Raw genomic sequence first — 12,644 nt, 5'->3', positions numbered from 1 at the left:
ATATGGTAATTCGATTTCGATTATAAGCCACTTATAAAAGTACGACTAATGCTTCGCGAGCATTATTTTCAAGATTGTCGCAAAAATCATGAAATTTTTCATACACAAATTCTCAATTATCGTATGATTTTGTGAACCTTAATTTGAGAAGGCGTGCGCTTGTGCCCGCGAGCCTAAATTAATTTTTAACGAAGGCCCAGATCAAAAGGCTTAAATATTAATTAAATAGGCCCAATAATAATCGAATAGGCCCAAATGTAACCCTATACATGTGTTCAAATATAAAATCAGCCCATAAATATGATCCCTCATTTTACATGTGTGTTTGAACTTTAAACAAAAATATCTAAACGCTCTTGCTATATCTCCTTCACAATTTTCGGTCATCTCTCTCTATTTTTCTTTAAATAATATATATTGGAAATATGTCATAAAATCTGAGGTAAAATTGAAAGAATCGACACAGAGGTATAAATCCTGTCTATTACTGTAGTAAGCATATTATGATCACTTTAACTAGTTCTATAATGATTTCAATTTTAATAATCTAAAAATGATGATATTTACTTCATTAGAAAGGAAAATAGCAGTGGTGGATCTAGGGGGCGGTCGCCCCCTCTGTACGACTAATTTCTTCTTATCCGGACGTAAAATTACCGTGTCCGCTCCCTCCATTTGTCCCGACGTCGCCCCGAAAATCGAAAAAAATTATCATTTTCGCCCTAAACCAACCTACTAAAATATATTTCGCTCCTTCCGTTTATCAATTCTGGATCCGCCACTAAAAAATACTCCCTCCGTCCTAGATTTATAGTCACATTTAGTTATGGCACGAGTTTTAAGGAATTGGTGGAGTGTGTAATAAACTAAAGAGTAAATGCCAAAATTGGTCCTGAACATATTGTCATTTTACGTTTTTGGTCCGAGATGGTGACGTGAGATGATGGAGTGTGTAATAAATGAAATGGGTTGTTGAAGGTGGGTCCCTTTTTGACTTTTTGGTTTTTTATTTTTGTTTTGATTTATTTTAATGTAGATAATGACATTTGAGTGTAATTTTAGTGAATAATGGGGTAAAATATTATGTCCAAATATAGAAAATTCTAAATGTGACTATAAATGTGGGACGGACTTTTATAGCAAAATGTGACTATAAATCTGGGACGGAAGTAGTAGTTTCTAAAATTAAAAAATGCATATTCTCGTGGGAATAGCTAAAAAGGAAAGAATATTTGTGGGAAGAACTAAAATAGTATCTAAATTTAAAAAATTAATTATTTTCTAAAATTACTCCTATAAAATAGTTTCCTGCTTAATATACTTCTAAAATGCGTTTTCTAAAATTAAATTTTATTGAATGGACCCGATTTTACGTGTGGAGTAGTACTAGATTTCTTCAACTCGTTTTCCTCGTAATCGACAGAGCCACAATAACCACAGCATCTCTGTTTTCTACTCATTTCCATCAATGGCTGCTGCAGCTATACCTTCGTCAGTGATCAAAGTCGCTGCTCTCTGCGGTTCTCTCCGCAAAGGTTCCTACAATCGCGGCCTCCTAAATGCCGGTATTCGCTTTTTACTTCTCTCTTTACTTTTTTTCTGCTCTTCTGCGCTCATTATTGCATCACATTTCGTTGCAAGGAAGCGATTTTTGCTTTCTCTACCAATTTCACTCTCATGTGCTACATTTTTTACCTAATGCTAATTTCCGAACATTGCATGGTGGTAGAAGATTGAGTTTCGGGTTGTGTTTTGTGAGTTATCTTTTGCTGTTGAAGTGATTGAAGATCATATTAGGATTTTCTGGGGTAATGTATATGTGTTTTAAAAATTTATGGAGTATTGTTGAGTTTTGGAAGTTGTTCTATGAGTTATATTTGCTATTGAAGTAATTGAAGAACATATCAGCATTTTGTAGAGTTAATTTTTCATATCTATAGTATTTTAGGATTGATTTAGGATCACTCGTGGAAATTAAAAGGTTTCTACTAATTACTATGGCTATCCAAACACCACATGTTAGAAGATTGAGTTTCGGATTGTGTTTTGTGAGCTATCTTTGCTGTTGAAGTAATTGAAGGTCATATTGTGATTTTGCTTTTCAATAATTTGTTTTGGAGTGATGAGCAGCGATCGATCAATCAAAGACAATCAAAGGTTTGGAGGTAGAGTATGTGGATATATCAGCATTACCATTGTTGAACACGGATCTCGAGGTGAATGGAACGTATCCGCCTGCTGTGGAGGTTTTCAGGGAGAAGATTGCTGCTGCTGATAGTCTACTCTTTGCTTCACCTGAGTACAACTACTCTGTCACTGGTATTCTACTGTTCTTCCTCTAACGTATTATCTTCGAGTTTATCAGAATTTTGTAAATAGCTAGTGTGTTTACATCTTTCATTCGGATTTTTATGCTTTTGTGCTTTCCTCTTTGAGTCTTGAGGTCAAATAAGCTCTTTTGTAATCAACCAGCATTTTGTTTCCGATTGTCCTAGCACCTCTGAAAAATGCGATTGACTGGGCATCTCGTCCCCCAAATGTGTTGGCTGATAAAACTGCTGCAATTGTGAGCGCGGGGGGAGGTTTTGGTGGAGGGCTATCTCAATATCATCTCCGTCAGATATGCATTTACGTTGATGTTCACTTCATCAACAAACCCGAGTTCTCCCTGAATGTGTTTGCGCCTCCTGCTAAGTTTGATAGCGATGGCAACTTGCACGATGATGCAACCAAGGAAAGGCTGAAAGCGGTTCTCTTATCCTTGTATGCGTTCACTCTCCGTCTTCAATGTAAGTCTGCGTAATCCCTCACTGGACATCTGGTGCTAGCATAGCACCTTAAGATATTTGCACGATTTGTGTTGTTTTCATTTCGCCTTTAATGTCATTCAATGATTCAAGTATTGTCTAAGTTATTGCTATTCCTCAATTGCAACATTGAATGTGGAACATTGTTGTGTGTCATTGTTTGTGAGAGTTCAGGAAATTTTTTAGTAGTAATTGATCACTCTGATGTTGTAACAGTATGTAGTGTTTCAGATCGTGACACTTGACTGCAAATTTGGTAATTTTGATTCTTTCTATCGAATTAGGTTACTTCTTAAGTTTACAGATTTCTACATTTTAATAAAAAATGTAAAATATAATTATAAGAGTCATAATCTTTGGCGATTTTTAAAATTTATCAATTCTATGCAACCTATACTACCTAAATCAGTTTTTTCACTAACATTTTCAGTTTATTATCATTTGAATTTGTACCAATTTAATTAATCGCTTTTAGGTAGTTATTTCCAAAATATAAATGTTAAAATAAAATATTGATATATTTTTGTATACAACTATATTTTGGAGCAAAGTAATAGTAGGTCATTTTCCCTCATGCACGTCACATCTCAACTCAGCCTTTGTAGTGAAAATTTGATACTAGTAAAATTGCTGCAAATTGCAAGGATTAGGTTACTCCATAGATAATTAGTTGAAAATATTGAATAGTAAGTTGAAAAGATAAGTTGGAAAATAAGTTGAAAAGGCTAGGATACAAATCAACTAATCAATAACTACATGTGATTAATTACTTTTATTAGTGTGCAACGTGGTCATAATAGAGATTACATGTGATAAGAACAAAAAAATAAATTGTGACTATAATGTATTTTAATATTTCTAATACTTAGATGAAAAAGTGCACAATATCCATTTTGAAGGTCTGGTCTATTTTTTTAATTTGCAAAATTGATTGATATATACGATTGCGTGTTGTGTTACCACACTTTGATAAGATATCATAACATTGCTTTCGGTTGCAATATGGAGAAAAAGAAGAAAAAGAAAAGCAACCAATGATAGAAAAATTTTGATTCTTGATATTTAACTAGAGAAATAAGATATCATTCATGTCTCAACACAAAAACACCTAATCTCATCTACTCTATCCATAAATATAATAAATAAATACATACTAAGCAATATTCCTCTACAAGGTTCTATAAACATATGATACAAGACTTTTAATAACAATACTAAAAATTTTAACTCCACATCAACTCATCAAAGCTTCCAAGAACATCAAGATGCAAAGGGTCATAAAACGAATTGGACGAAAATGCCCCTTGAAGTTGCTCGCTCATTTGTGAAGTGAACACACTAATGTCCATCTGCCCTTGAAATGAGTCGGAGCTAGTAGGGGTATCTACGGTAGATACCGACGAATTAGTCCGATATTGGTCGTCGCTCGTCTCCTTTGCTAGAGATTGATCGTCACAATCAATCTCGTGATAGAAGTCTTTGGCTAGATAGTCTGAGTTGTCGTCCATGTATTGCGACACGTCGGAATTTTTACCCGTGAGTTCTTGCACGAGTGACCTAAATCTCGTGGCACTCGTCTTGACCTTCATGGGGCTAGAAATGTACACCACTTTGAGTGGATCACTCTTCTTTCTCTTGCCTTTGTAGCTTTTTTTGAGACTCTTCACCAATCTTGGATCACCGCCGTTCATTTCTTATAGGGGAAATAAATTTTTTGGGCTAGTTTTAATTTGATGATGTTGGGATGAAGATTTTTTTAAGTGTTATGTTGGATTAAGGGGTGGTGTATATATAGGTACGTAGCTATGTGTGGATGTAAAAAAGGCAATCCACAAAAAGGGTGTTTCTTGGAAGGTGAGATGAAGAAAGTGGGAAATAAAATTGGATTGATTAGGAGATAAGAAAGTTGGAGGAAAAAGGGAATAAAATAGAAGTTTCTCTATATATATGTATTTTATTTGATTTCATTAATAAGTGAATTGATAAATATCTATTATACGAATTGTAAAGAAAAATTTACAAACTTGTCAGATTTTGCATGCAGTAATTCACAAGATCTTAGTAGTAAACTAGCCTTATTTTTTGGAACAAATTATTTTTTATGTATATAAATCTTATTTTTGTCTATAATTTTTAACCACGAATATTCCTAGTACGTCCCTAAAAAATACTCTTAGGAACTTTTAAAACCTTATGGGTTTTAATAAAAAATCGATAAAATAAAATAGAGATAAAAAGAAAAGCGTGATAGTAGAAAATGGGTCTCACCTCATTAGAGAGAACGAAATTTCTTGAATGTTTTTATTTTTATGGAAAAGAGATTATAATGTTTATAGTTTTTGACATTGAAAGGGCAAAATTGACTTTTTTAGTAATTCAAATGACTGATATAGTTTCTTATTTAGTTGATTATCGTTCTTAGTATCAGACGCATTGTTGTAGGAAAAAACTAATTAAGCTACTCAAATAAATAGGTGTATTTGCGAGCTCATATTACGCAAGGGGCTTTAAGTTCCTATCATTCTTTTTTTTTTAATTGTTATTTTTAATTTTATAGAAATGTTCAAATTTATTCAATTTTTTATGTAAAACCTTATATCAACGATCTAATTTACATCATAATTTTAATTTTGAAAACGTAATTTCTATCATTTTTTTATGCGTCCATATGTTGTGATAAAGATAATTCTCACGTGCACAGTCTTAGGTGATTATGAAAAATTTAATGGATCCATTGTAAACACGTGAGGTGATATAATTGGTAGGATAGGATAGAGAAGTCTTTGGATACATATGTGTAAATACAAGGTATGTGGAATTAAATTGATTATTTAATGTATTCTTTTTCTTATATTATTAACTCGTCAATAGAAAATGGACATGTAGGGAAAGTTGCCGTTTGTTATTGTGGAAAATCTCGATGGCTTCTTTGATTGAAAAAAGGTGTTTGATTCGTGATTATTAAAATGCAGATTGACTAAATTAACAATATTTTTGGTCTAGCATATTATCTCTTTCAATTTAAAGTAATAGTACTCTGACTAATTATTTACTAATTAAAGCTGATCACGAACTAGACATTGATAATTACTACTATTATTAGCATGTAATGGCTATTTTTGGAAGTGCATTTAGACTTTAAAAATTTGACAACGTAATACTACAAAGTATGATCGTGGCATAAATCTTAATCCTAGGGTCGAGCCTCATTAAAAAATTTGCGAAAATTCTATAGGAAAAACACTAATTAAAAAAGAGAATCGATCTATTACAACAAAAATTACAAAAAAGAACAAAGTTATAACACGTCGAATATGAGACCCATAATCCTCTATGTAATTAATAATTATATAATTAAACTAAAGCTAAGACATGACTTATATCTACATCTAAACTCATTTCATATGTAAAATTTTCAATCTTATGAATTTTGATTCGTAAAAACGCCCCACATAAATAAATAGAGCGATGGGCTGTTTTATCAAATTGCCTTCTCTTGAGGCTATCCCATATTTACTAATCATGTGTATAAATAAAAACTAACTCCGTATTACTGAAAAATAAAAATCTTAATACCATACTGATTGTATAATTGTGTGAAACTACATCAAATTAATCAATTCTAGACGACATAGCTTAATACTCCCATCCCAGATTAAGGGTCACACTTTTCCATTACGATCCGTCCCCAATTAAGAGTCACACTTCATTTTTACCATAAATTATAAGTAGGTCCCACATTACACTACTCCACTTCATTCACATTTTATTATAAAACCAATATAAAAAAGTGAGTCCCACATTCCATTAATTTTTTCAACCAACTTTTATTTACATTTCTTAAAATCTGTGTTCGATCAAAGTGTAACTTTTAATCGGGAACTAATAGAGTATTACTTTCTGCTAATAACTTCAAAAAGGGCGAAAGTAGGGTCAATTCCTTAGTCAAATAATGAGGTAATGCGTGACGCAGTTTTAATGATGTGGACATCTATGGACTATGTGTGCCATTGTCTTTCTAGATAATGTACAAAGAATCTCTTGTAATTAATCTTCGTTATTGTCCTAGAATAGTGCTCCAATATTTCACCGCAAGTAATTGATTTCTTTTAAAAGTAAAATTTAAGAAAATAATCGTATTATTAAATTAAGTAAATAAAATAATATAGAAAAATAATTAAATTAAATAAAAAAGCTAAGTAAGAAAGAGTAAAAATATATCAATATTTTTTCCTAAAAAAAAAAAAATCAATCAATTATAACATGACGGCCAACAAAAAGAAATCAATCACTTATAGTGAACTAAGGGAGTAGCAATTAAGTGGTAATATATGATTGAAGGCTTGAGTCATTATGGGCAAATATTCATTTTTGATTGCTTTTTGCCTAAATCAAATTCAATTAAACCGAAAAACTTAAATTTTATGAAATCTAAAACGAGCCGAATCATTGAAAAAGCGAAATCCGAACTATAAAAATTGGTTTGGACCAAAATATCAAAATTTCTCAAAAATATTCGAAAAACTGAAATCCAAACTATAAAATCCAAACCCGAAAAACGAAATTGCACGAATATATCAAAAAATATGTTAGAATCACAAATTATTGACTGATTGACAAAGTTCAAACATCAATCGAACCAACTTGTTATAATGTACTACTCCCTCAGTTTCTTAAAAGTAGAAACTTTTGAAATGACAAAAGTTTTAGTGCAAAATTAGTAAATGAAGAGAGATAAAGGAAAAATGGGTAAAATTAAATAGAGGAGAATAAAATGCAGTGAAAATTAGTGTTAGAGAATTGTGAGTTCATTTCCTGAAATGGAAAGTTTCTATTTTTTAAAAAACGGACCAAAAGGAAAGAGGTTTAATTTATACTCTCGCCGTCTTCCACTAGGAGTCCCATACCTTGGAGTCATGAGTTTTAAGAAATGTTAAAAAAGTGGGTGAAAAAAGTTAATGGAATATGAATATCACATGTATATATTAGTTTTACATGAAATGTGGGTGGAATGTGAGACACTGGTATAATTTATGATAAAAGTGAATTAAAAATGAAATAAAATGAGAAAATAGAATCCTATTCCTAGATGGAGGGAGCAGTATGAAGGAAAGGGAGTATTACTACTCCCTATATAGCTAGCGGACCGGTCGATCTTCATCTTAAGGATTTTGAAAATTTTTCAAATGGGCCTAGGCCTAAACCTATTTAATCATTGCGGGCCGGTCCGATCTACATGTTAAGGATTTGAATAAAATTTTCAAATGGGCCTAGGCCCGAACCTATTTAATCACTCTCATAAACTCGACTGAACCTTGAAATTAGGGTTTAGGGTTTAACAAATTTTGAACCTTGAATTCTCTCTCTGCTGAGCATGTCAATGGCGACGAACCAGGTAGAAGGAAATGGAAAACTAAACGACGAGCTAGTGAACTCAAAACGGCATTGCACTGACTCCGAAGATGACGAAGAAGAGTTGGAGGATGAGACTTGGGACGATTGGCAAGACGAAGACGATGACGTAGAGGAGGATTGTTCAAACCTGCTGTGTCTCTTCTGCGACTCACTTTACAGCTCGTGCAGTTCTCTGTTTGAGCACTGCGCGTCGGCGCACTCGTTTGATTTTTACGAAATTAAGAGAGCTCATAAGTTGGATTTCTACAAGTGTTTTATGCTCATCAATTACGTTAGGTCCCAGGTAGCAATCATACATTAAAGACCATTTTGTGCTTTAATTCATTGAAATTGTGATTTATTTGTTTTGATTTGGATTTTAATTTGGGATTGAATGTTATAGTGGTGCTATCAGCTATGATAGGGCAAGCAATGGGTTTTATCTTGTTTGATAATGTTTTACCTATCGATTTCCGCTTTACATATCAAGCAAGTACGAAACAGAACACTGTTAAAAATACCATTTTTAGGTCATATGAATTTACCTACTATGAAAGAGAATGCGAATTAGGGTTAACTGTTTTGGAATAGCCTTTATTGAGATGTTTTGATAAATATCTCATGAACATGAGCTACTATTTGGGTTGATTTATACTATGTATTTTGGTTAAGATGCATGTTTAGATAAGTTGGGTGCATAGCGGTACTAAGATATTTTCTTTTTCTTCTCTTTATTAGGTAGCAGCTAACAAATCTTGGAGTTGGGAGACAGCAGTCAGTTTTGACGGGAACAGGTTTCCATGGGATGATGATAAGTATCTCAGCCCCTTTCTACAAGATGATCCCCTGTTATACAGTTTTGATGAAGATGATGATGTAGACGAGGAGTGTGAAAACGTGGTTGCTGATAAAAACGAGATCGATTCATATTTATCTCAATTTGAGCCTATTGATATTAATGAGGATTTTTCTGATAGAGGAGCATCTGAGTTTCATGGGGGAGATGCTGTTGAATCATCTTCTCTTAAAGACGTGACTGCTGCAAAGCCTTTTAAAAGCCTAGTGGTGGATGATACTAGCAATGGAGGGGATGGGGCTTTGTCCAACGGTAATGGGAAAAGCAAGTTGGGCACTTTTCCTTCGTCGGAGATTGTAGTAGCAAAAGAGATCACGGACATCAATAAAAATTATTTTGGTTCATATAGTTCATATGGCATTCATAAGGAAATGATCAGTGACAAGGTACCATCAAATGTGAATGATTTCATTCAGGATGAACATATTCATTTATTTAAGATTTGATCATTTTGTTGAAATTTAAAGGGTCTGTGCAGGTAAGAACTGATGCTTATAGACAGGCTCTTGTGGAAAACCCTTCTCTTCTTAAAAATGCAGTTGTTATGGATGTTGGTTGTGGGACAGGCATTCTAAGGTTAGAAAGTTATGCTTAATCTTATATCTATTTCACCTAATTTCTTCAATTATATAATTGTGTTCGGAACCTAAATGGCTTGATTTCTTCTTAGATTGATTGCTTCCTTATTCCTTTTGGTATACTAAGATAACATATAATGAGAATGCATTATAAGTTCTATGGACTGTTTGAATGAGATGCATATATCTAAATATATGGCATGTATTAATTAGTATTATATTGGCTTCTAACATCTGGACTTCAACTGTGGACTGGAAGCGGATAAAATCATATGGAATGAATTCTGCAAATAAAACAAGAATAGTAAGTTTAACTATAAAAGTTGAATAAAAAGGAAGAGAACCAAAAGGGAGATAGAGAGATAAAAGAAACATGTTTGCTCAAAAAAGGTTGTGTTATTTATGGTGCTCTTAACATCTTATATTTATCCTTGACTTTGCCAAGAAGAACAATATGAACTTAGCAATGCAATCTGATTACTTAACCTATGCTAACCACACTACTGCCGAGATGGAATGGTGGCTTGCCTCTATAATAACCAATGTTATACGGAGTAGTTGATATTCTTCTCTATAATAACCAATGTTACAGTTTCAATCTTTTGCAATCAACTTAATCTAACCCCAGTTTGCATAACTGTGTGAGTCAATCTTCAGTTTGGTGTTCCATCAGCTGATATATTTTGTTTCACGGGATTGATTATGTTCTCATTCATGTATAGCAAGGTATAACTGATTTTCTAGAGTTCCTTTTAGCAGAAATTATGTGCTTTTGTTTATGTTTTTGTATCTGATTTTTGCTTCGTCTTTTTTTAACCTACACTCTGTTCCTCTCTGTGGCAGCCTATTCGCAGCCCAAGCGGGAGCTTCGAGGGTTATTGCAGTTGAAGCTAGTGAGAAGATGGCTGCAGTGGCTTGCCAGGTTTACTTTTCTTTGATTTATTATGAATGTCTTTTGAGACAGTTAAAATAGTTTACATCTGGTAGTGAGTTGTTTTTAGATTTCTTATAATTTAAGTTTGTGCAGATTGCAGGAGATAATAATCTTCTTGCAAATGGAAGATCCGGTGATGGCAGTCAACAAAATGGATCTATTGAGGTGGTTCAAGGCATGGTTGAAGAGCTTGATAGTGTTACGCACATCCCACCTCAAAGTGTTGATGTGTTAGTGAGTGAATGGATGGGCTATTGCCTCCTTTATGAGTCAATGCTTGCCTCTGTACTCTTTGCAAGGGATAAGTGGTTGAAGCCTGGAGGTGCTATCCTTCCTGACACGGCTACCATGGTGAGTAAGCTGTCACCACATCTCTACTTAGCCCTTGTTCAACTTTGGTTGCTTCTATACTTGGATGTTGTCCTTTCACTTTAGAGCGGATAACAATTTTCTCTACCTTGACACATTCAGTTTTTAGCTGGATTTGGAAGAGAAGCTACTAGTCTCCCATTTTGGGATAATGTGTACGGCTTCAATATGTCTCATATTGGCCGTGAGGTTGCTGAGCATGCTGCCCGCTTTCCCATTGTTGACGTCATTGACAGTTCTCATATTGTTACGGACACAAAAGTTCTTCAGGTTAGTGTTCAGTGTCTTCTTTTATGTGTTAGCAGAGCAAAACCAACAATTTCCCCCTTACAGGATTAGGTTGTGAAGCTATAATCCTTACTAAGTTCCAAGATGTTCATCCTTTCCTCATGGCAAATATAGCTTTCTGTGTTATGATTATGCAATGAATTGATGCTGCTATAATTATTAGATTAAGGAGCAGCTTGCATAACCTCTGTATGCATCTTTAGACTTCAAATTAATTTATCTTAGCCAGGTTCTTAATACAAAATTGTAAATATCCACACATAATTGAGTTCTTTCATTTCTATCCCCTAACAGTTTGAAGATGTGGATCAACACTATTCTCGACCCTTTTTTTATCCATGTAAAGCAGCTTCAATTTTTGAAGAAATGGAATTATACAATTAGATCTCTAACTATTACTGGAACATTCGTAATATCATTGAAGGCAGACTCTGGATATCTATGAAGCATGAAACCTGAAACTCTAGGAATCTTTGAAAAATTTCCCCATTCACCCTCTGAAGAAATTTAAATGCATTAATAAACTAGTTAAATTCTAACAAAACTATGTCCTCTTGTTACCTTTATACGCAGCAGAACTGCAATGATTGTGAAAAAGGTTGAATATATGAATATTATGGTTATGAGCCTTTTCACTTTTTACAATGGTTACTAGTTTTTGCAGTCTTAAGCTTAACATAAATACATCTATTTTCAGAGGTTTGACCTGGTGACAATGCAACCAAAGCACATGGATTTTACAGCCATTGTTGAACTGGAGCCAAAGTTGTCGCCTCAATCGAACACCCCTCCTGATTCAAAATCAGAAACCACTTGGTGTTATGGAGTTGTACTGTGGTTCGACACTGCATTCTCTGAGAGGTTTTGTCGTGATAAGCCTGTGAACCTGTCAACATCACCCTATGGTCCGAGCACCCATTGGTCACAGACTATCCTCACATTTAGAGAACCAATCGCAATGGCCTCAAACAATGCTGGTGAGAAACTTGCACCATTTGGTACCGAGGAATGTCCTGCTGCAAGAATACAAGCCCGGGTAAGTGTTGCCCGATCTGTTAAACATCGCAGCATTGACATTTCGATGGAACTTACTGGAGTCGACCATGGTGGTAGAAAACGCAACTGGCCTGCGCAAATCTTCCTTATAAACTAATTGTATGATTTATTTCGAGAATTGATTGTTTCTTTGTACTATTAAATTAAATTCTCAAATTTTCTTAATATAAGATCAAAGCATTTGGTTGGCGAAGCTTTTTCACCTCTAGTTGTTTATGTGAATTGGATTTTCTGATGATTTGTCACATCGTATTTGCCTCTATGAATCAATATCATCAACTTTATTACATTTTGATAAAAATCAAATGATGTTACCTTTTACGCTTAATAATTGTAGTTAAATAAATAACTTATATCCAAAT

The 12,644-nt window shown here is 33.8% G+C and overlaps 3 protein-coding genes across 3 annotated transcripts; 2 read left to right on the top strand and 1 right to left on the bottom strand.

The window, feature by feature from the left end:
* Window positions 1–1,400: 1,400 nt before the first annotated feature.
* Window positions 1,401–3,087, top strand: LOC125216671 (NADPH:quinone oxidoreductase-like). The gene is made up of 3 exons (XM_048118429.1): window positions 1,401–1,565; window positions 2,131–2,319; window positions 2,496–3,087. The coding sequence occupies exons 1-3, from the start codon at window positions 1,469–1,471 to the stop codon at window positions 2,801–2,803; spliced, it is 594 nt and encodes a 197-aa protein (XP_047974386.1). The 5' UTR covers window positions 1,401–1,468; the 3' UTR covers window positions 2,804–3,087.
* Window positions 3,088–3,842: 755 nt separating this feature from the next.
* Window positions 3,843–4,577, bottom strand: LOC125216343 (sigma factor binding protein 2, chloroplastic-like). The gene has a single exon (XM_048118034.1). The coding sequence runs from the start codon at window positions 4,496–4,498 to the stop codon at window positions 4,031–4,033; it is 468 nt and encodes a 155-aa protein (XP_047973991.1). The 5' UTR covers window positions 4,499–4,577; the 3' UTR covers window positions 3,843–4,030.
* Window positions 4,578–8,141: 3,564 nt separating this feature from the next.
* LOC125215201 (probable protein arginine N-methyltransferase 3) lies at window positions 8,142–12,475 on the top strand. The gene is made up of 7 exons (XM_048116547.1): window positions 8,142–8,505; window positions 8,940–9,443; window positions 9,536–9,633; window positions 10,479–10,557; window positions 10,663–10,920; window positions 11,041–11,208; window positions 11,924–12,475. The coding sequence occupies exons 1-7, from the start codon at window positions 8,182–8,184 to the stop codon at window positions 12,377–12,379; spliced, it is 1,887 nt and encodes a 628-aa protein (XP_047972504.1). The 5' UTR covers window positions 8,142–8,181; the 3' UTR covers window positions 12,380–12,475.
* Window positions 12,476–12,644: the final 169 nt, after the last annotated feature.

The sequence above is a fragment of the Salvia hispanica genome, chromosome 3 (assembly GCF_023119035.1).
Source record: "Salvia hispanica cultivar TCC Black 2014 chromosome 3, UniMelb_Shisp_WGS_1.0, whole genome shotgun sequence".
Taxonomy (NCBI): Eukaryota; Viridiplantae; Streptophyta; class Magnoliopsida; order Lamiales; family Lamiaceae; genus Salvia; species Salvia hispanica.
This window is presented reverse-complemented; position numbering and strand designations above follow the sequence as displayed.

Bases quoted from the DNA above. Each gene is read 5' to 3' on its own strand.
- LOC125215201 (XM_048116547.1), top strand. From the start codon at position 8,182: ATGTCAATGGCGACGAACCAGGTAGAAGGAAATGGAAAACTAAACGAC. The intron at 8,506-8,939 runs GTAGCAATCATA...TCTCTTTATTAG, and splicing joins TCAATTACGTTAGGTCCCAG to GTAGCAGCTAACAAATCTTG. The intron at 9,634-10,478 runs GTTAGAAAGTTA...TCTCTGTGGCAG, and splicing joins TGTGGGACAGGCATTCTAAG to CCTATTCGCAGCCCAAGCGG.
- LOC125216343 (XM_048118034.1), bottom strand. From the start codon at position 4,498: ATGAACGGCGGTGATCCAAGATTGGTGAAGAGTCTCAAAAAAAGCTAC.
- LOC125216671 (XM_048118429.1), top strand. From the start codon at position 1,469: ATGGCTGCTGCAGCTATACCTTCGTCAGTGATCAAAGTCGCTGCTCTC. The intron at 1,566-2,130 runs GTATTCGCTTTT...AGTGATGAGCAG, and splicing joins TCGCGGCCTCCTAAATGCCG to CGATCGATCAATCAAAGACA. The intron at 2,320-2,495 runs GTATTCTACTGT...CGATTGTCCTAG, and splicing joins GTACAACTACTCTGTCACTG to CACCTCTGAAAAATGCGATT.